Here is a 23,823-nt window from a genome sequence, read left to right as displayed (position 1 = left end):
TCGCTAGTTTACTGTCAACCAGAGGTAGTGCAGAGGCATCGATTCAGGCACCCGGCAAATCAAGTCATGTTAGGAGGTGCCGCTTCATTAAAACCTCTGGCGCGGTTGAGCTCTGACAACTACGACATGTGTCCGTGTCACATGTGAGCAAACCGGCGTGCACAAAAGGGCCCCGCTGATTTACACTGTCCAATCAACATGACGTGATGGGACAATTTACATGCGACACACATCTCTTCTTTCGGCACCTGCCACGGCGCCTTCCCCCAATAATGGCGTGAAATGTGTCGCGCGGTGTCACTTAAAAGAGCATTATGTGGATGTGATCACACCGTTAGCATCGAGCAGCCTTCAGCCAGATGAAGAGTGTCTCATGTCACCGGCGACATTGCAGGTGTTGTTTATGCAGGGGGGAAATTTTTCCAAATTCATTATTTAGAAAACGAGTGAGTGAAAATTACTGATCAAAGACCCACCAACTCTCTGACTTCTTCAAGCTGTTTGTCGACATTTAGAACCAGCTGTGTCTTCTCCTCTGCAAGAGAAAAAGAGGAAAACATATTGATCAGTGGATGGAGGAGCTGTGCTTCATGACAACAGCCCAACTCCCCCACAACAACAAGGGAGCAAATAAAAACAAGCCTGCATTTGAAGATATATTTACACATTCTCGACGCACAAAGATCCATATTTGATGTGTCTTATTTTTCCATGTGTAAACGCCTTTGTTAGTTTGTGAAGGAGCGCAGAGACGCCTCTTGGCAACTCAAAAGAGGAGAGAGATGTCAGCTCCGCCAAACTCTGCCATTCTGCCACCCACTCAGAATGACTACAATGAGGTTGTATTGGTTTTTATCCACTGGTACGAGCCAGGCCAAAATATAGAGCATGACTGAATTTCCCTTTCGTAATTTGGAAAATGAAATACATACATTCTATCTAACTCTCCACGCAAGTCCACAAAGCTTTTTCTAAAATAAGAGATATTCTTGAGGGTTTTCCAGTGTTATTAGGAAGGAAGGAACCACAGGAAATGTTATCAATGATGACAATATTACAGCCTAAATCTATACTACTCTGTAGTGTTGCGATGCTCCATTTTCATATTGTCAGACTGTGAGATCGGCGATACACGATATTATCGTGGGGGGCGGGAATTACTTATTTGATTATTAACTTGCTTATTTACTTGCTTATTTACTCATTAATTTGCTTGTTTTATTACTTTGTTTTATATAAGAATGTTTCTATTTTGCTAGCAAAGGTGGAGTGTTTATTAATAGGCTAAATCAGGTTATTTCCCGGCATAGTGAGGTAAAAAAATATCCTAATCATTTTTGAATATTTCAACATGTCAGCGGGAAATTTACGGACACACATTATCCTCTCACGCCGTTACAGATGCAGCATTTTGACTGTACTTCTGCACGAGATGAGAACACATTTTAATAATTTCTTGGGTCAAGAAAGAGTCGGAGTTTGTGATATATGTCATCTTACCAGTGCTCTCTCTGTCTGGATGCACTTCACATATGCGCACTTCAATAAGCCCAAAGAACGCGGGTTAATGTGTTTTAAATGCCGGGAGAAATCAGAGTAAGGGGCAAAAATCTATCAATCGGTGTTTAAGTTTAAGTCAATCAGTTTATACTTAAACTTATGACTTGACTCCGATAAAGGAAAACGGGTTAATGCGTTTACATGACCACATGCATTGTCAGTTTATTCAGCATAATCAGGTTAAGAACGTGCATGTAAACGCGCTCATTCTCTGAAAGTGAAAGCAGAAATGGACTGAGCTTTCGGCATCTGTCGCTGCATTACCGCCGCATTCTCTCAGAGACGACGATGGATATTACGGTATAGCAACTATCTTAATATTTCTCTTGTGGACCTACATCAATGACAGTGAAAAAAATCGAAGAATATTTCTTGTTAAACAAGTGTTTGAAGCTGCTTTTGATTTTCACAGATGGCAGAGTTGTGCTGCGTTTGTGAACTAAATACTGTTATTAGGCCTATATCATTTTAGTGATATTATTATTATTAATATTTTGTAATTGTATTGTTTTTAGTGTTATTAGTTATTATATATATGTTTTGTTAATCTGCTATGGAAACAAAATGCTGACAAACAATGCCGTTTTCATCTTGGATCTAAATGATGCGTCTGTTAAAACAAGCACTCTTGACAATTTGTGAATGGATCACTTTGCAATTCAATTTTGATGTGGGATGTAGTTTTTTAGTCTTTTAAAAACATTTTCTTAGGAGTCCTCATACGCGCGTGCCGATGATGTCGCAAATGTTAGGATATGTGGTGATGTAATGAATTTAGGCAAGGCAAATTAGTTGCTCAAATTAATTTAATAAAAATACTAGCTTTATAATAATAATAGTAATTTAATACATCAATAGTAAAACGAGCCAATTATCGTACTGATATCGTCAAAGCCATCAGCAATATCTCTGACTATCGTCGATACACGGTAGGCTACTATCGTCTATCGGCACAACCCTACTACTTTGTTAAAATACACAAATGAAACACACTAAAACCTATATAAACCACTTTTATGCTACAAGCAATTTTAGGCACCACAGCATTATAATGTCCATAATTTAATTGAAAACAATAATAAAAAAATATTTAAAAAAAAAACAGTTGACAGTAAACATTTACAATTTTACAATTTCAATTAAACTTTCTATTTATCAAAGAATGGCCTAAAATAAAAGACACTAGGGCTGCACGTTTTCAAGTTTTTCATTAACCGTTAACCGAGGCCCTTAGCGGTTAATACTCGGTTAACCATAGTGTGCGCGCCGCAACCCCGAGATAGGCGTAATTTGCGGGGGAGTCACATATCCCCACGACCCCACCACTATTTTCTAAGGTCGATATTGTATTGTCCCCACCACTTTTGAAACATCTCGCGGCAGGAATACCAATACAAATAAACAAAACATCTCCAGTTAACTAGCAGAGCATTCATTTCGTTCGTTTTTTTTTTTTTTTTTTTTTTTTGGCGATCTAGCGCTGAAATGTTTTGTTTTTTAAATCAAGTGATCAAAGTGCTCGTTGCTGCTGCGATCGAGAAGGGTCTTGTAAAACGTGCGGAGGTATTATTAATTCGTGGCCACGAAACAATTCACCTGAATACCCGTTCACACACACACCAAAAAAAGGAATAAAAAGCTGTACGAGAATAGTCGGCCTTCACTGAAGAGCTATCTTCACAGGTAAGAAAAACAGTTTAATAATTATTATTAATTCGTGGCCACGAAATAATTCACCTGAATATTCACCAATTCACAAAAAATAGGTCTTTAGCATTCACTAATTAAGTATCAAACTGTTTTTGGCCACGTTGTAATTCGTTAAATCAAAATGAGGGAGGGAATTTGTTCAACGTGTCCACGATTTATTAAAACGAGGGAACAAATAAGTCGTCGTATAATTATTTAGATCAGTGGACAGGGCGCAAGAACAAACAGTGAGAGAGCCCCGGCCGCGCGCGCGCACTCTCACCGCCTTCAAACAACACGAGCGCTGTATTGCTCTCTCTCCCTCGCGCATATCAACACAATAGTAAAAGGTCGGAAGACCGATTGTGTTTTATAGATTAGTAGTTTGTTCAGATAAAGTGTTTGATTAGCAAGTACATGTTTAGGAAATGCATAATACAAATTGTATGGGTTAATGTAACGGTAAACGGACTCTGCGGGTAAAACTGTTGTGATGAAATTGCGCATGCTCGAGGTAAAACTGCTGGGGTAAAGCTGTGGCTCTGCGGCTCTGCAGACAGATATTATTGTGCTGCCATCAGTGGCGCGGATACTATGTTTGTTTCTGGCTCGCGCACGCTCGCGCACAGCCTTCACTCTCGCACAGCCTTCACTCTCGGACGCGCGCTTTCTTTGCCCGCTTCATATTAGAAAACTGGTCTAGCGGTCTCTGGTGGTGCAAAAATGTATTACAACTAAATTCAGTGCACGCCATTGACGCCACTTAACCGAGCAAAATGTTTCACTCGGTTACGCAATTTTTAACGGTTAATCGGTTAATCGGTTAACCATGGACACCCCTAAAAGACACCTAATAAAAGACACCAAAATTAAAGAATTAACTGTACCATTTTTAAATAAAAATCACAATTAATATAATCATTATGTGACAAACTTTTGCATGAAGATATAGTCCCTATTAGTAGGCTACATCGTGTTTTTTAGTACAGTTGTCTTGACCAGTTAGAATCCAGAACCAAAACAATCCTTTCATTATATGAATTTTGTAACAGAAGCACGCTATAAATAAATAATATCACAACATCTACTGATCAAACAAGACCAGTGAAGCACATCAAACCATGTCAAGCAATAGCACTAATCATGAAGAAAAACATCAAGCGATATCAAAACGGAAATCTGTCAATAAGCTGCAAACTAAAGTGAACTTCTGTTTTGCCCTTTGGCTTTCCAATGTCGTTTGGTGGTCATCAATCCATTTTTAAAATCTGTGTGCAACCTCACAGCCCACACAGTGTAAACAGCCAGGGGCGATTCTCTACAAGGTGAGCAAACACTAGGGCTTCTATTCACCCCTGGCATAGGGCAGGTTGAAATATATATCTCACTATTGCAGGTGCATGGGGCAATACCACAAGGTCAGGTGCTCTTTGGGCAAAGCGATGCACTGAGAAAAGTTCGACCTGTAGATGCATCTTTGCATCTTCACTCAATTATTCATTGCGTGATTGACAGCTCATTCTCTTTGTGCAAATCTACCTAAAAAAACAAAACAAAAAAAACACGCATTTATGTTTAATGGAGCAAGGCCTTGCATTATTTTCAAATTCATGTTTCACAACTACAAGTTTTGCGCTGTTCAACAAAACAAAAATTCTTGGAGATTCCCAAGTGAATAAATGCGGTCGGCTTGAGCAAAACAAAAATGGCCAAGGGCATTATATCCGTCAACTGGTCTTTATCAATGTTTCTACACATGTGACACTGTACAATGAGAACAACAGCATAAGCCACTTTGTTGATGGCTGCCATTGTTGGTCACAAACAAATATGTGTACCTATAGGAAAGAGAAAAGCGTTTTTTATTGGCATAATTGAGATTTGAATTCAAGAGCCGAACTACTCTGGCAACAGTGAGGAAGGTTTGGCGAACACTAATGAGCATGCATTGTTTATGGCTTTGTTCATATTCAGTGGACTTATTTAAATATATTTAGCAGCTGGTGGTGGGCCGGTCTGATGACACAGTGTTTGTGTCTGCCAAGCTCTGAAGAAGCAATTTAAGCTTTAACAATTCACCACATTCTCATTCTTTTCAATATGCTTAAATAATGCAAAGAAAAGCCAATTGCGTCTGCAATTGTTTGACAGTGCTCACCGAAAGGAGCGCTGCTGTATGATTCTGAATAAGTGATTAATCCTTCATACCTTTTGTTCACGTACAATAGAAGCACTGAGGGACTGCATCAGGTTATTATGAGACAGACCTCTGAGGTTTAACAGTGACTAAAAGCAATCATTTACATTAAAAGTCACCGGAGGGTATTAAAGTAACCTTTCATTGCACTGACTTTTAGTTTCAATCCAGCAAAGTCAGAACAAGATCTTGTAGAATTAATTTTATTTATGTACTGAAACTGAAATGCATTTCTGAAGTTCACAATGTGAGAAAAACAAAAAGTTATATCAACATCAAAAGCATCCTGAGTATTTCCAGAAGACAGACCATATCTAGCAATAACACTCTTTTGCTGCACTGAAGTTCAAAAAGGGTCAAAGAGGCAAACAAGTCACAGGACACAAGGAATGAACCCAAGCAAACATTGACATTTCTCTCATAAGGCTCATAATCAGACATTTCAAACATTCATAGATTTTCTTTATTTAAAGGTACACTACGTAACTCCAAGATCCAAAACATGTTTTTATCTTACCCTGATTCACTAATGGTAAGCCTACTGTAGGTGTTTATATTTTAGACCTATAGTGGGATGGCTTGGCAGGAAATTGAGTACATAACTCGACTGTCTTATCATATCCATAAATAGAGAAAAGTTGCTCAGGTTACTTTGATGTGTGTATGTTGTAGAAGTGGCATAGGTCAGTTGTCACAACAAGTGAGAAAGGTTGACATGGAGCAGCAAAATCTTGAGCCTCCGGAGAATCAGCCGTCTTAAAGGAACATGCCAACTTTTTGGGACATTAGCTTATTCACCATATCCCCCAGAGTTAGATAAGTCCGTACATACCCTTCTCATCTCCGTGCGTGCCGTAACTCTGTCTGACGCACCCACCGCTAGCCTAGCTTAGCACAAAGACTGGAGGTAAACAGCTCCAGCTAGCATACTGCTCCCAATAAGTGACAAAATAACGCCAACATTTTCCTATTTACACGTTGTGATTTGTATAGTCACAGCGTGTATGAATAACAAGGTCACATGAGACACAGCTATCTTCCAACCGTATGCATACTGGTTGTATGTATACAACATACATACAATGTTATATGTATGTTATATATGACATATTGTATGTCATATATAATAATATAATTATATTCTCAGAAGCACTGCTACTTCTGCAGAGAGTGAACTCTCAGCTCCTCGCCCCGGGGCTTCTCAAGTGCTGCGAGCAAATCACTCCGCCCAAGTAGCAGTGCTTCGCCTTCTGAGAATATAGTTCCCAGTATGTATACAGAAGATGTCTCTGTCTCATGTGACCTTGTTATTTGTACACGCTGTGACTATACAAATCGCAACATGTAAATAGGAAAATGTTGGCGTTATTTTGTCACTTATTGGGAGCAGTCGGGCCATTTATTTATTTATTTGTTTATTTTTTACAGATCGTGCTTTGGTCGGACTCGGGCTCATTTAGCTTCTCTCCTTTCATCGTGCCCATAATATACGTGCAGAGCGCAGGCTACTGTATGAAATATTGTTATATTGATAATATTATATGCAATGCAATATGCGATTACGCGAGTAACGCGACGTGCGTGCAATGCATTAGGTGACAGATGACCATGGAGAGCATCAGGGAGAAGTTGGAGGGTGGGGAATTACTAAAAGTTCCCAATACTTCAGGAAAAGCTGCATTTCGAAAGAGTTTTGATTTGATTACCACAACAAACAATGAGCCTGAAGCCTTCAACAGTGGATGCTATTCTTATTCTTCACAACACTCGCGAATAAACAGTGAATGGGCCTACTCGGTTCAATGGATTTTTTTTTTTTATATATATATATTTTTATTATTATTTAACATTAGCCAGTTGGCGAAGAGTTCTTTAAAACGTTGTTCTTCACATTTGGCTATATAATATTCTCTACTGCATGCTTATGCTTCTCTAATGGACAGTCTGTATTAATATTTGTGGCCATAATTGTCGGTGGTGGTAGTTATGTTTGAGGCCTATAATAAAATGTTACCTAGTAGCGTGTGTGTATGTGTGTGCGTCTAGCAGAGACAGCGCGCATCAGAGAGCGCGCGTCAGAGAGAGCTTAAAGTGATATTGGTGTTGGTCTCGGGTCGGGTTCGGGCTGGGGCCGGATTAGGGCTTGAACACCACGGGCCAGGTCTCGGTTAGGGCTGGATTTTTTGCCGCATGCAGGGCTCTAAGCAGTATGCTAGCTGGAGCCATTTACCTCCAGTCTTTGTGCTAAGCTAGGCTAGCGGTGGGTGCGTCAGACAGAGTTACAGCACGCACGGAGATGAAAAGGGTATGTATGGACTTATCTAATTCTGGGGGATACTGTGAATAAGCTAAAGTCCCAAAAAGTTGGCGTGTTCCTTTAAAGGTAACGTTACACTACGTAACTTTTTTATTCAAAATTAACAAAAGTCAAAACATCATCAATCCTTCATCCAAAACATGTTTTTATCTAACCCTGAGTCACTAATGGTATACCCTATTGTAAGTGTTTATATTTTAGACCTAGTGGGATGACTTTCGCAGGAAATTGAGTAGGCTACATCATAAATAGAGAAATGTTGCTCAGGTTATGTTGATGTGTGTATGTTGTGGGAGTGGCATAGGTTAGTTGTAACAAGAAGTGAGAAAGGTTGACATTGAGCAGCAAAATCTTGAGCCTCCGGAGAATCAGCCGTCTTAAAGGAACATGCCAACTTTTTGGGACATTAGCTTATTCACCATATCCCCCAGAGTTAGATAAGAGTTTACAGTCAAAAACAGAACGTGACAAAATGACCTACCATATTTCGCCGAACACAGAGGTTTTAATATTAGTCCTGTGGGAATCGGCATCTCTGTGAATTGTCGCGGTTCGTATATAAATTTTTCAAGGTTTTTGTATCCTGTGCGCCTTTTAGTCCATCTTTCGCAAAGAATGGAGCCTGTGTTGCAGTGTTTTGATAGTATTTTAGGTGCTGTGTCATATCGCTATAGATCTCAGTTCAATATTTAATGTCCCGTAATTATTTCTGAGGTAAAAAAAAAAGTGTAACTTAAGTACGTTATACAATTAATATCCCTTAATGTCACCAATAATAGGCTAGTCTTGTTTGAACTTGTTCGTTCGTCTTGCTACGAACTTTTCTTCGCGGAGGCTTAGCGTTAGTTAACGTTACAACTTACAAGTGTAAAAAAAAAAATTACACAAAACAATATATTGTGTCCAATTATTTCCCAAACGTATTTTGCAATTGAGGTAAAGGGTAACGTAATGTAACGTTACCTTGCGTTTGATGATATACAAGAGGGAGGTGGTCACGAAGATGATTTGAAGTGTTTCCTCTTTTGCAACGACATTCTTTTTGCATGTTCTGCAGACTGGGTGACCATCCTCTGAAAAGTTGACCTCGGGACTTTTGTAAAAGACTTAATATGACCACAGCTCTATCTATAATCTCCCGAGCTCTTTCACTGCCTTCCGTTCCGCCATTTCTTCTCGATCAAAAAACAACGTTAAATGCGCGCGCCTGTGACCGCGAGTTTTGAAAATCACGATAATCAAACTTTAATTAAATTTTAAACGATAATACTAACCGTCAGGATATTTTATCTTGGTTTAGCGTGAAAAATGTAATCGTTTTATCCCTAGCTTATAGTGAAGTAGTTTTATGAGCAGTAGGATAAGCTCTCTCTCTCTCTCTCTTTATAGTTATGAGAAAGAGCCATATTCATCTGCACAGTCACGAAGACCCGAAACACAAAAAAAAAATCAGACAAAAAAAAACAGTTGCACAATATATTAAATTTGAATCATGTAAAATATTGTAAAAATACATGCACGCTAAATGTTAGCACTGGTTATGAAAAAAGAGGCGGTTTCTTTGTCAACAAATGTTTTAAACAAGCAAGAATGTGTCTCAAGAGCAAGGAAACAAGAATAGGCTAATGAATTTGGAAATATCAAAGAAAGAATATAGCAAAGTCATATTCATGGCAATATTTGTGCTGACTATATGAGGACTTGAGTCCTTTATTTAAGGACTGGGGGGAGTGGCGGAGATATAAAAAAAGAGCATGAAACATTTTCCTTCCCTTATACAGACATGTTTGATGCTGTTTTAAGGTTATTTTTAGATCTTCAGTCTGAGCTTTCTCTCATGTATCCAAAATCACATTCATCTCATAGCATTGTTCCCATGGAAACGCATTTTTCTGATTTGAGAAATTAAAAGCACAAAGACTGGTAAAGTGGCAGTAGACTTATGACAACTCACAATCCTAAAGGGTCCCAGATAAGGTCAATTTTAACATATGTGATGAAACATCCCATGTTTAGTATAGACAACTTGACATAAACCTAGACCTAGTCTGTGACCTCTAGGGGCTCCATGGTGGTACTGCAGGGGGACCACCAATTATTGTTTGGTTATAGAACTGAGTTTAAGTTTTTCAAATTAAACAAGTTTGCAGTAATTTATATATATATATATATTTGAAAGATGTCTCAAAATACTCTGAATTAATTATATTAAATAAATACTGTAAAAACACTTACATTGTGAAATATTAAAATTTAAAAGAACTGGTTTCTATTTTAATATATTTTAAAATGTAATTTATTCCTGTGATGGCAAAGCTGAATTTTCAGCATCATTACTCCAGTCTTCAGTGTCACATGATCTTTCAGAAATCAGTATGATATGCTGATTTGCTGCTTCACCCAAAAATGAAAATTCTGTCATCATTTACTCTCCCTCAAGATGTTCCAAACCTGTATGATTTCCTTTCTTCTGCTAAACACAAAAGAAGATATTTTAAAGAAGGTTGTTAATTAAACAGTTGCTGGTCCACATTGACATCCATAGTATTTTTTTAATGCTGTTAATTGAACTTTCTAAATTTAATTAAAAAAAATCCACAAAAATATAAATAACAAAAACAGTGCCAAATCAGCATATTAGAATAATTAATTTCAGCTAAATGTTTATTTGTTCCTCCCACATTAAAATGTATTAAGTACAATTAAAATGTAATGCAAAAGAATATGACTGAATATACATTTCTAATTAAAGTATATGCAAAATGCAAAAAGTAAATATGCTTGTAGATTAAATTTGATATTAAAAGGTGTGTGAGAAAGCCAGGATTAAAATCCAACACTCCATCTCTCAATCCTTAGCCTAAAAAAGACTCATGGAAACTAGTGTTTCCAAATTTTTAGGTCTGACAAAACTTGTTGTTGTTGTTTTTGTGTGACATTCATCACAGCAGCTCGGGAATAATGGAATTTGTATGTTTAGCCTATTTTACAATACAAAATGATTACCATCCCAACAAAATGAGAGCTGTCTGCCTGTCAATCTCAATCATAATGATGTCAACAACACAAACAGGGTGTCAAAGTAGGACCTTGCATCTCTGTCTCACTGTAGACTGTGTACTTCATAATGCAGAAACTAGGATTCTTCACTACTTTAGCCAAAAATGTCAACTCTTTAACTCCAACAAACATGTTCTAAGATCTGTTCTAACATGTTAAGATCCTTGTCACCCAAATCCTGAACCTTTAGGCATCACTGAAGATTCATCTGACACTAGATATCTGACACCATGACCCTCATGAAACCATAGCTCATTGACAATCGATATGGGACGTTTCTAAATAATATACCAACCTGACACAACAGCATCGAGAATTAATCACTGAATGAGTTGTTTATGTCGTTTTGTGACATGAATGTCTTGCTATTAGCTAATTTAACAGCCACTTACCACCGGCTAGCTTAGGTATTCGTCCAACTTTGTTGGTTATTTCCGCGGTGAGGGTGCCAAAGTCCTGCTCGTACGCTTCAAAATCCGAAGACATGTTGTATTTTTGTTTTAAAAAGATTAAAAGATGGATGAACTGTGCTGCGCTACACACTGTTGCTTGCGTCTGCTTCTTATTGACGTCTGCGTCACTTCCGGTTGGTGTCACGGGAATTTGTTCACGATCTCTTCCTGTAAATGGTTCCGCTGTGGTGTCAATCGCGCGTGTACCTGTATTATCTTCCTCGTTGAATTATGTTTTAATTATTTTAAAAACGATTCCATCTCTAACACTGTTACAGGCGTTAAATAGCAAGTTCACTGATTCATTTGCAGCGTGAATGCCGGTTTTTCTTGGACACTGATCGCACGAGGAAATGTCGAGGTATGAGTTAACGATTCATTTTTCATTTTCAAAACAATCTGCTCAGTAATCAAAGATTTAAAAATACATATTGTCGCCGTCATAATGAAACATATCACACATCATCTATGTCTCTATTAGTAACCATGGCCTTTTTCAAAGTATGTGTCATTGATTAAGGTCTGATATCTGTTTTTGGTAATAAAGCTAATTTCTACATTTAACGTTAGACGATCTTTTCTATATATTTGTCTATATTTTACTGCATTATAATGAATTCAATTGAGTGGACTCAGATTGACTCAGATCAGAATCAGTTTGCTTTTTTAACGGGATAATAAGTAATCGATCTCCACCGATTCAGTTCACTCAGTCTGACACTCAGTAACGTTAACTGGATGAAGTTTCTTCTGGTGTTGGGAAGTTAAAATCTTTTTCAGTAACAGTGCCATTGTTACGTTACATGTAGTAACTATAGTAATAACTCTAAATTATGCGTAATTACATGCAACTAACCCTAAACCAAACCCTTATCTTAAACGTATAGTAAGTAACCCTATATGTAGTTAGTTACTTAATATTACTCAGCACTTAAATGTATAATTACAGTGTAACAAAGATGCCTTAAACTAAAGTGTAACCTCTTTTTCTTTTATTTGTTTGCTTGTTTAACCACAATCTATAGTGAAAAATCAGAGACCGTAAGTTTAACCTTAATGATGTTATACAGACAGTAGTAGCATGCAAAGCTTTGGGTGTGACATGGGAAAACAAGGTGTGAAGCCCTTGGCCTTGAAGCAAAATAACTGACATGATGTAACATTAACCACTGCATTCTCTTTATTGTCCTGATTTCTTTTTACCCTTTTACCTTTTTACCTACTGTATGTTATAATGACATTAATAAACAAACTGGGCTTAGTATTTTGACGTAGAGATAGAGAGGTACTGTAGAACACAAATGGATGAGCGTAGTATAATTGCTTTTTTTGTGATGTGTAGGCAACTTGCATAGCCTTATGTAAAAAAAAAAGTATTAAAAGTATTTTTAAAATGAATGATTTCACATTTGATTTTCACATTGCATTTGAATAAAACAACGGATACAGTGATAAGTATGGGAGTTTCAACATAATGTGTATTCAGTGGCAAAGTAGGCACAGTGTTGTCATTAAAATGTTGTTTAAGTTGTAGAATAACATAAGCATATTTTTAGATAGATAGATAGATAGATAGATAGATCGACCGACAGGTATATAGATAGAGACAGATAGATAGATAGATAGATAGATAGATAGATAGATAGATAGATAGATAGTGTCACGTATAACTAAAGAAAAACTAAAGGAGAGGACTCAAGTGCAGAAAGAATATTTATTAAATAAAAGAAACATGAAATGAAACAAAAACCCTCAAGGGGGAAAACATGAAATAACCAAAAATACAACTACAAAGCAACATACCGGGGTTTCACGGGAAAGCGGGAGACGTAAACAAGACAACGATCCGACACAGACTGCAAACACAAAGGAACTTATAAAAGGGACAAATCAGGCAGGTAATAAGGAACAACAGGTGGGGCAAATGAAACCAATAATGAGATAACAAGGAGGGTGGGGTCAAACAGTGACAGGAACACAAACACCACATGTGCTACACAAGACAGGACAGGCATGTGACATTACCCCCTCCTTAAGGAGCGGCTACCAGACGCTCCACAAGGGACGGGAGGGACAGACCAGGACGGGAGGGACAGACCAGGGGGAACGGGAGGGACAGACCAGGGGGAACGGGAGGGACAGACCAGGGCGGAACGGGAGGGACAGACCAGGGCGGGACGGGAGGGACAGACCAGGGCGGGACGGGAGGGACAGACCAGGGCGGGACGGGAGGGACAGACCAGGGCGGGACGGGAGGGACAGACCAGGGCGGGACGGGAGGGACAGACCAGGGCGGGACGGGAGGGACAGACCAGGGAGGGACAGACCAGGGAGGGACAGACCAGGGCGGGACAGGGGGAACAGGAAAGACAGACCAGGGTGGGACAGGGGAAACAGGAAAGACAGACCAGGGGGGGACAGGGGGAAAAGGAAAGACAGACCAGGGTGGGACAGGGGGAACAAAAGAGACAGACCAGGGTGGGGCAGGGAAAATGAACAGTTCTGGAGGCCAGGGTGGAGCCGAGAGTCCATCGGACGGCCAGGGCGGAACAGAGAGTCCATCGGGCGGCCAGGGCGGAGAAGACCCCTCGGGCGGCCAGGGCGGAGAAGACCCCTCGGGCGGCCAGGGCGGAGAAGACCCCTCGGGCGGCCAGGGCGGAGAAGACCCCTCGGGCGGCCAGGGCGGAGAAGACCCCTCGGGCGGCCAGGGCGGAGAAGACCCCTCGGGCGGCCAGGGCGGAGAAGACCCCTCGGGCGGCCAGGGCGGAGAAGACCCCTCGGGCGGCCAGGGCGGAGAAGACCCCTCGGGCGGCCAGGGCGGAGCAGACCCCTCGGGCGGCCAGGGCGGAGCAGACCCCTCGGGCGGCCAGGGCGGAGAAGACCCCTCGGGCGGCCAGGGCGGAGACGACCCCTCGGGCGGCCAGGGCGGAGACGACCCCTCGGGCGGCCAGGGCGGAGACGACCCCTCGGGCGGCCAGGGCGGAGACGACCCCTCGGGCGGCCAGGGCGGAGACGACCCCTCGGGCGGCCACGGCGGAGACGACCCCTCGGGCGGCCAGGGCTCAGGCACAGGAACTGGCACCACCGGCTCGGGCACTGGAACTGGCACCACCGGCTCGGGCACTGGAACTGGCACCACCGGCTCGGGCACTGGAACTGGCACCACCGGCTCGGGCACTGGAACTGGCACCAACGGCTCGGGCACTGGAACTGGCACCAACGGCTCGGGCACTGGAACTGGCACCAACGGCTCGGGCACTGGAACTGGCCCCACCGCCCCAGGAACAGACATAGACACAGGAACAGGCTCAGGAACAGGCTCAGGAACAGGCTCAGGAACAGGCTCAGGAACAGGCTCAGGAACAGGCTCAGGAACAGGCTCAGGAACAGGCTCAGGAACAGGCTCAGGAACAGACACTGGCTCCGGCTCAGGAACAGACACTGGCTCCGGCTCAGGAACAGACACTGGCTCCGGCTCAGGAACAGACACTGGCTCCGGCTCAGGAACAGACACTGGCTCCGGCTCAGGAACAGACACTGGCTCCGGCTCAGGAACAGGAACAGACATCACCGGCTCAGGAACAGACACCGCCGGCCCAGGAACAGACACCGCCGGCTCAGGAACAGACACCACCGGCTCAAGTGTGTGCGTAGCCCACACACACCACATGGCTGTGGCCATAATGGCCAGTGTCGCGGTCACTGAGGGCTCAGGAACAGACACCACCGGCTCAGACACAGGCTCGACGGCGGCCATCTTGTCAGGGGACTCAGGCTCGACAGGCGTGACGTGAACAGGCTCGGCGGCGGCAATCTTGTCCGAAGACACAGGCTCGACGGCGGCCATCTTGTCAGGGGACACAGGCTCGGCAGGCGTGACGTGAACAGGCTCAGCGGCGGCAATCTTGTCCGAAGACATAGGCTCGACGGCGGCCATCTTGTCAGGGGACACAGGCTCGGCAGGCGTGACGTGAACAGGCTCGGCGGCAGCGACGACCATCTTGTCCGAAGACATAGGCTCAGGAACAGTCTCTGGCTGGGCAGACGTGACGTGAACAGTCTCTGGCTGGGCAGACGTGACGTGAACAGTCTCTGGCTGGGCAGACGTGACGTGAACAGTCTCTGGCTGGGCAGACGTGACGTGAACAGTCTCTGGCTGGGCAGACGTGACGTGAACAGTCTCTGGCTGGGCAGACGTGACGTGAACAGTCTCTGGCTGGGCAGACGTGACGTGAACAGTCTCTGGCTGGGCAGACGTGACGGATCGCTGAGGTGGTGCAGGCAGTGCGAGCAGGATCACCGGAACAGGGACCACCGGAACAGGGACCACCGGAACAGGGACCACCGGAACAGGGACCACCGGAACAGGGACCACCGGAACAGGGACCACCGGAACAGTCACGGAGGGAGTCTTCCTCTGCCGTTTCGAGACCACTGGAACTGGGGCCACTGGAACTGGGACCACTGGACTCGGGACCACCGGAACTGGGACCACTGGACTCGGGACCACCGGCACTGAGGCCACCGGAACTGGGACCCTCTTCCTGGCCTCTCGCTCCTGCAAGCGAGCGAGACCCTCCACCATAGCCTCAAACGTACAGCCATCATACGCCCTCCTGAGAACCCAGTCCATGGGCTCATTGAGTGCGTAAAAGAAGAGGTCCTTTAGAGGCCCGTCATTAAGTTTTAAACCCTCCGCCGCTGCAAGGAATTCACCCGCGAACTTCCTCAGGTCAGCCCCTTGTTGGCGGAGGGCACTTAGTGTCTGAAAACGAATAATGCGATCGTAGTGGGGGCACGAGACAGGAGGGCCTGGTGGGTGTCGTGAATCTTTCTGCTGAGTCCTTAACATGGTCGGATCGTTCTGTCACGTATAACTAAAGAAAAACTAAAGGAGAGGACTCAAGTGCAGAAAGAATATTTATTAAATAAAAGAAACATGAAATGAAACAAAAACCCTCAAGGGGGAAAACATGAAATAACCAAAAATACAACTACAAAGCAACATACCGGGGTTTCACGGGAAAGCGGGAGACGTAAACAAGACAACGATCCGACACAGACTGCAAACACAAAGGAACTTATAAAAGGGACAAATCAGGCAGGTAATAAGGAACAACAGGTGGGGCAAATGAAACCAATAATGAGATAACAAGGAGGGTGGGGTCAAACAGTGACAGGAACACAAACACCACATGTGCTACACAAGACAGGACAGGCATGTGACAGATAGATAGATAGATAGATAGATAGATAGATAGATAGATAGATAGATAGATAGATAGATAGATAGATAGATAGATAGATAGACAATCAGGTAGACAGACAGACAGACAGACAGACAGACAGACAGACAGACAGACAGACAGACAGACAGACAGACAGACAGACAGACAGACAGACCGACCGACCGACCGACCGACCGACCGACCGACCGACCGACAGATAGATAGATCCTGTATTAATTTATGTTATACAAAATGAAAGTTAACTGTGGTATTTTGGTTTAAACTATGGTTACAATGGTAAAATTTAGTGTAAGGTGAGTCTTCCTCTTCCATAATTAATTTCTTCACCTGCCTTCTCTTCAGATGGATGGCTTGGCTTTAGCTCAAGGATAGGGTGATCAGGGGATTAGTACGGAAGGATGCCACACGCTGACCGAGTCTGGAACTCTAGGAAACGGCTGGTGACAGGTGACGTAGCCGATCAATGGTTGTTTCGGAGAAGACAGAAAAGATGCCCTTTGACCTCTTTAAATCACTGCATTAAACCAAGACAGCACGCCTGACTACTTCACAGCTGTTAAATTGAGGACCTTAAAGACACTAAAAAAAAATGAATATTCTGTCTGCTATAATTGTGTTTGAGAACCTCCATGAGGTCAAAAGGCTTTTCCACTGGGGTCCGATCATCGCTCTGACGGTCATTGGCATGTGCTCCACCATGGCCATACTAGACTCCATAATCTGGTACTGGCCACTGGACACCACTGGAGGCAGCATTAACTTCATCATGCTCATTAACTGGACTGTCCTCATTCTGTACAACTACTTTAATGCCATGTTTGTCGGCCCTGGTTACATTCCTCTGGGGTGGAAACCGGTAAGTCTATTTTGGGGTGTTTTCAGAAGATTACATTTGTTTACTGAAGTCTCTTATGCTCACAAAGGCATAATCAAATGTATTTGATTAAAAAATACAGTAATATTGTGAAATATTATTACAATTTAAAATAAACTTTTCCTATATTAATATATTTAAAAATGTCAAAATAGCTGAATTTTTTTTGCATCATTACTCCAGTCTTCTTCAGTGTCACATGATACTTCAGAAATCATTCTAATAAGCTAATTTTGGTGCTCAAGAACCATTTCTTATTATTATCAATGTTAAAAACGGTTGTACTACTTAATATTTTTTTGGAAAATTGAATATGTGCTTGTATGGTATGGTCTTGTTTTCTGAAGGTTTCTGAAATCAGCATGTCTAACATGACTTATGTTGTTGTCTGTGTTTTCTAACAGGAGAATCAACAAGAAATAATGTACTTACAGTTCTGTAAATTGTGCCAAGGCTATAAAGCCCCAAGGTCACATCACTGTCGCAAGTGTAACAGGTAGATTTGTCTAAAAATACTGACTGGTTTCTTTTAATATGGATGCATTTTAAAGTTGAAGTGTGTCATATTTATTATATGTATTTTAAACCAATGGCTCAATCAATGATGTGAGTTTGTGGCTTGAGGGACTAATAGTTGTCGAGGGGGGTGTATTTGAGAAACATGTTTAAAAACAATTATTGTTTTTCCATTTTCTTTTTTCTGACATAAATTACATACTTCAGATTTAAAGGGACAGTTCACCTAAAAATTGAAAGTTCTGTCATCATTTACTCACCCTCATGTTGCATGACTTTCTTCTGTTGTTGTTGTTGTTGTTGTTGTTGGTCCATACAATGAAAGTCAATTGTGTCCAATGTTGTTTGGACCCTAACATTCTCGAAAATATTCATACAGGTTTGGAACATCATGAGTGTGAGTAAATGATGACTGTTTATGTGACTGAAATTTCATTTTTGGGTGAACTATCCCTTGAAAGACTCATTTATGTTGTGCATTTTTGACCAAATGAAATTTGTGCTTTATTCAAATTCATTTTTAACAATAAAATGGCTCCTTCCCTCAGGTGTGTGATGAAGATGGATCATCATTGTCCCTGGATCAACAACTGCTGTGGTCAATTGAATCATGCGTACTTCACCAGTTTCCTCCTGCTCGCTCCACTGGGCTGCATGCATGCCGCACTAATATTTATCATGACTACGTACACTCAACTTTATGATCGGGTAAGAGTTTTTTCACATTATTCTTCTTATTTTTGATGTAATTCATTCTATTAAAAATCAATAGCTGTAGCATGGACACAAACGTATGTAAATATATTACCTAGGCTAAACTAAGATGAGCTTCTGCTGAAATGTTCATAAATTTTATGACTAAAGGCCATTCACACCAAGAACGATAGCCATGAAGATAACTATAACAATAACTATATTAGCGTCCACATCAGCGATAAGACGAAAACTTTCTGATTATTCTAAGAGTGCACTGCAGTTAAGTCGTCTGTTGCATTAAAGCCGAACTCGGCAACTCTAGCGAACTCTAGTCACTTCTTCGCTGATTTTCCCTTTTGTTGTCGCATGTTTTCCCCACGAGCTCCCCCTACAGCTGTGGGGGGGCGTATATTTCACAACACAGTCGTAAAAAACTCACTTGCGGCGGCCTCCTCCCCCCCTCTACCGCTGCTCATGTGCGTTTGTTTTGATCGGAGCAAGCCAACTGTATCGCGTGGAGCTATATCTACCGAGGTGGGTAATCTGGTAATACATCATACATGCGTGTGTGTTTATGTCGAATTGCCGTAAAGCAATTTGTGTTTCGCGCTCGTTCTCGTTCTCGCTTTCGCTTCTCACGAGACTTCCAATTTCTATCTTGCCGGGACGGTAGTGAACAAGTTGCAAGGTTGGTTTTCCGCCTGGGAACGCTGGGGGGAGCGGGGAAAGTCACCAATATCACCAGGACAGGTTGTTTAACCATCCAAATGATTTCTAGACAGTTTTATTAAGTTAAAAAAGCTACCAAGTTCTCCTTTAAATGCTCGGGATCTTTAAAGCAGGATGGATTCTGATTGGTTGTCAATGTTTTTATGCTTAAATGTCTGGAAAAAAGTAATTCTAACAATATTGTTCCTCTGTGCCATTATTGTTATAGTTGTGGTATAGATTCTGCTATTTTTTTATTTTTTGAACTAGGCTATATCTTAAGCTTTATTGTTATAGTTATCGTTCTCATTGTGAATGGGCCTTAAAGGAATGGTTAACTTAAAAATTTTAATTCTGTCATCATTTACTCACCCTCAAGTTGATATTCTGAAGATATTTTGAAGATTGTCGTTAACCAGACAGTTGATGGACACCATTGACTTCCATAGTAGTCAGTGGGGTCCATCAACTGTCTGGTTACCGACATTCTTCAAAATATCTTCCTTTGTGTTCAGCAGAAGAAAGAAATTCATACAGGTTTGAAACAAATTGAGGGTGAGTAAATTTTGACAGAATTTTCATTTTTAAGTGAACTATTCCTTTAAAACTTTAAAACTATTCCTTTAAAACTTGAGTATTTTTTACGTTCTGGCCCATTTTCTTGGATTTAGATCTCATTTGGTTGGAGCTCAGTGAAGATAGACATGAGCGCTGCTCGGCACATCCACCATCCCATCATGCCTTTCAGCATTGCGGCATTTGCAGCCACTCTTTTTGCACTGGGACTGGCGCTGGGTACCACTATTGCTGTTGGGATGTTGTTTTTTATTCAGGTAGGTAACAATTTTTATGGATATATTGAATGGGCTGCTGCTGCACGTCCTTCCCTCACACGAAGGTCTATTTAATCCATGGTTTCCTTGTGAGGATGTTTCTCATATAAGTTCAATTTGATCAGCAATTTTCTTCTTCTCTTTTTCTTTTAGATGAAGGTGATTCTTCGAAACAAAACCTCAATAGAAGCATGGATTGAGGAGAAAGTAAGCTTGTATACAGTATGCTTATCTGCTAAATGAGGTAAACTAATCCAATATCCCTCCTCTAATCCAACACTCTTTCAGTAGTTCTCTTCTAAAGACTTCCCTGAACTATAAGCGCTTGGTGTCATCAACATCTACTTAATGACACAAAGAGGTGCTGATGGTCTTTGACCAGAATCTAGACCGCTGGAAAGCAATATACAGTAGACTACTGGTCTGAATTTTTGGCAGCCTGTCACATGATCCTTCAGAAATCGAATATGCTGAGTTGGTGCTCAATAAACATTTTTTATTATTATCAATGTTTAAAACAGTTGTGCTGCTTAATATTTTTGTGGAAACCATGATACATTTTTTTGAGTAAAGTTCAAAGGAACCACATTTTAAATATTTTTTTGTAATAATGTAAAAGTCTTGATGATTTTTTCATGCATCTTTGCTGAATAAAAGTATATTTCTTTTAAGAAAAAAAAAGAAGAAAATCTTACAGACCACACTTTTGAATGGTAGTGTAGTTTTTTTTAAATCATTCAGAGATTGTGTTTAAATAATTGTCTATGTAAATTCATGACTTTCTAAAAACATTCAGGTAATAAAATGTTCAAACAAACTCTTTATTAAAAAATCACCGGACTACTTAAAAAGAACTACATAAAAATTCTGAAATGTCCATGAAATGGAAAATATATGCTGTATTTCTTTAGGTTTGGGGAATATATATATTTTCCTTTTCCCGCAATTTTAATCTCCTTTCATCGTTTTTTCAGTTCACTTAAATTGTCCTGCAGTGTGAGAAATTCATTTAAAAATTAAGATTTTAGATATTAAAATTCATAAGGTAATAATAATTACAACATAATAAAGTAAAATAGCCTAATGCTAAACATAGTTTTTAGTTGAGTTTAGCATGTAGCACAAAAATATGTCATGTTGACTTCTCTAATGCACACGTAGGAACATTCAAACTGTGTTTTAATTGGTTCTTTGTGAATATATGATACCTTATGGAAGTATAGGACATAAGATTAGTAAGTCATAGTGTTACTACCTCTGAATACAGCAGGTCCTGTGGGTTTATTACATTAAAGCAAGAATATCTGTGTTCCCAGGCCAAAGACAGAATCCAATACTACCAAACAGGTGAAGACTTCATCTTCCCCTATGACCTGGGCAGCCGATGGGAGAACTTCAAGCAGGTGTTCACATGGTCTGGTACCCCCATGGGAGATGGAATCGAATGGCCTGTGCATGAGAAGTGTAACCAGTATACTCTAACCGTATGTGCTCAACATAATCAATCATTCTTTAGGTATTTATACAATCAAATACAGCTCTATAGCTCGGTTTGTAATGATAATTCTGTTTCTTCTTTATTCAGATTGAGCAGCTGAAGCAAAAACATGATAAACGTCAGAGGAGTGTGAGTATTGCCGTAATCACTTTCAAACACAAGAGGGCAGCATTTACTAAAGGACTGACGCAATGATGACTGTCTGATTTGCAGGTTGAGTACAGAGTGGTGGAGGACTACAATGGAGCTTGTTGCCCTTTGGGAAAGGGACTAAACACTTTCTTTAGGACACCTTGTACAGAGGAACCCAGAATCAAACTCATAAAGGGGGAGACCATCTTTGCTACAAGAGGAACCAAGTGAGCCATCATTTATAGTTATTTTAATGGTCCATATCTTCCAGTGGGGACAGTTGAAATATATTTGTTAAAGGGATAGTTCACTCAAAAATTTTCCAAACCTTTTAGACTTTCGTTCATCTTCGGAGCACAAAAGAATATATTTTTGATGAAATCTGAGAGCTTTCTGTCCCTCCCTAGACAACTACGCAACTAAAGGCCCTTGCACACTGAGTGCGAAATTCGCGTCCGAAATTTTCGCACGTTAAAAAATAAATACAACCTCACGTTATGTCAATCACACTTGCACACTGCCTCCGAAACTTTCGTCCGTCAAAAAAAAATCGGATCGGGTTCGATTTTCTGCGTTTTTCGCATCCGTAACAAGCATTTGAATGGTGTTTTGACAGTTTAGAGCCACAGAATGACGGATACGAAAAAACGCATGCAAAAATTTCGGATGCAGTGTGCAAGGACCTTAACACAAGTTCATAAAGAGATCATAAAACTAATCCATATGAATTGAGTGGATAAATCCAAATTATTTGGATTTGATTTTAATAATTTATTTGTAAATGTTGGGATTAACTTGAACTAAGATTAATAAATGCTTTAGAAGTATTTTTCATTGTTAGTTCATGTTAACTAAAGTAGTTAACTAATGTTAACAAATTAATCCTTTTTGTAAAGTGTTATTGAGACTTTTTACAAAAACATTCACAAACTGTACAGTATATTGATAAATATGCTGTTGTTAATCAACAGGTGGTGGATGTATGGGGACAAAGTTCTGAATGAGGAACAAGCTAAAGGTAAAGTTTCAAAATGTTTCCAAAATTTTGTTACATGATCATTAATTAAATGTGATTCATAAGTTTCACGTGTGAAATGATATCTCTCCCTGTAGCTGGAGATCGCATTAGAGGATGGTTTCCACGCCGATGTGTCGAGAAGTGTCTCTATGACTCGGCGAATAATTTGACAAGTGAAGAGAAGAAAGAGCAATGATACAGAATTGTTCATTTCGCTGCTCGCTTTGGACCTAATATTAGGGCCTAAACCCTGCTGAGATGCAAATACCTTTCTGATTCTTTTGTAAAGCTGTTCAATGTCACCAGCGCTAAGTGTTGAAGCAAATTAATACTGAGACCCCAAAGTTTTTAACTCGTGTAACTTAACGTTTCATTTCAAAAGAACAGCTGCCAGAGAAACTGGCAAATGAGACAAAAGAAATTATTATTATTATTATTATTATTTTTATGGAATTGGGGCATATGGCAGCATTTTCTTTAAAGGGGGTTATTAAGATGTTTACTTGAGACTTATTTCTTCTTGCCTTTCTCTTTCGCTTGCTCTTGTACGTTGATGCTCGCACTGATTATGCAAAGCCTTTTTTCCAGCTGTAACAAGGTCTCTGTCATGCAAATTATCCAAGTTGTTTATATAGTTAAAATAATTGTATTTTTATTTTTGATGGCTTTTTTTGTATGTCAACCTCGCTGCAGTTTTCAGAAACAAATAAACAACCATGATCTGTACAATAATTTCTTCATTTTATTTCCTTCGTATTTTTAATGGAAAACAACAACAAAAGTAGTTTCTACACCACAAAGCACCTATATGTAAAACTAATTGTTTGTTTCATTGGCATATATTAATTTTTTCACATTTTCTTCATTTGTAAAAAATAAATTAACATTCTTTGATATTCAATAAATCTTGTAAGGCTGTTTGTACATTTGTTTTATAATAATATATCCAGACAAAGCATGTATTTCTTTTTGACAGACAATGAAAGTATCACGAGCACATATTATAGAGAAGGTTGATGCAGTG

At 40.6% G+C, this 23,823-nt stretch overlaps 3 protein-coding genes across 8 annotated transcripts in view; 2 read left to right on the top strand and 1 right to left on the bottom strand.

The window, feature by feature from the left end:
* The window catches only part of vti1a (vesicle transport through interaction with t-SNAREs 1A), a 151,043-nt gene extending 139,587 nt beyond the window's left edge, over window positions 1–11,456 (bottom strand). For all 6 annotated transcript variants that reach the window (XR_014032120.1, XM_081393005.1, XM_081393002.1 and 3 more), the window contains exons 1-2: window positions 11,216–11,456; window positions 477–535 (exon numbers count right to left, since the gene is read on the bottom strand). Coding sequence is in view for 5 of the 6 variants with exons in the window: in XM_081393005.1 (XP_081249131.1) it covers window positions 477–535; window positions 11,216–11,309 (153 nt within the window). In the remaining variant the exon portion in view is untranslated. The remainder of the gene's footprint in view (window positions 1–476; window positions 536–11,215) is intronic.
* Window positions 11,442–23,531, top strand: zdhhc6 (zDHHC palmitoyltransferase 6). Its single transcript, XM_081393001.1, has 11 exons — window positions 11,442–11,636; window positions 16,867–17,380; window positions 17,803–17,894; window positions 18,463–18,622; window positions 19,990–20,151; window positions 20,305–20,358; window positions 21,468–21,635; window positions 21,737–21,778; window positions 21,863–22,008; window positions 22,753–22,799; window positions 22,895–23,531. Exons 2-11 carry the CDS (start codon window positions 17,114–17,116, stop codon window positions 22,993–22,995), a joined length of 1,239 nt encoding a protein of 412 aa, XP_081249127.1. The 5' UTR covers window positions 11,442–11,636; window positions 16,867–17,113; the 3' UTR covers window positions 22,996–23,531.
* gucy2g (guanylate cyclase 2g) overlaps window positions 12,378–23,823 on the top strand; it is a gene marked incomplete at both ends in the record, with an annotated part of 38,146 nt that continues 26,700 nt past the window's right edge. The window contains 2 exons of the mRNA XM_081392726.1: window positions 12,378–12,390; window positions 14,630–14,751. Coding sequence (XP_081248852.1) covers window positions 12,378–12,390; window positions 14,630–14,751 — 135 coding nt within the window. The remainder of the gene's footprint in view (window positions 12,391–14,629; window positions 14,752–23,823) is intronic.

Source organism: Scardinius erythrophthalmus, assembly GCF_964197995.2.
Source record: "Scardinius erythrophthalmus genome assembly, chromosome: 18".
Classification (NCBI taxonomy): Eukaryota; Metazoa; Chordata; class Actinopteri; order Cypriniformes; family Leuciscidae; genus Scardinius; species Scardinius erythrophthalmus.
This window is presented reverse-complemented; position numbering and strand designations above follow the sequence as displayed.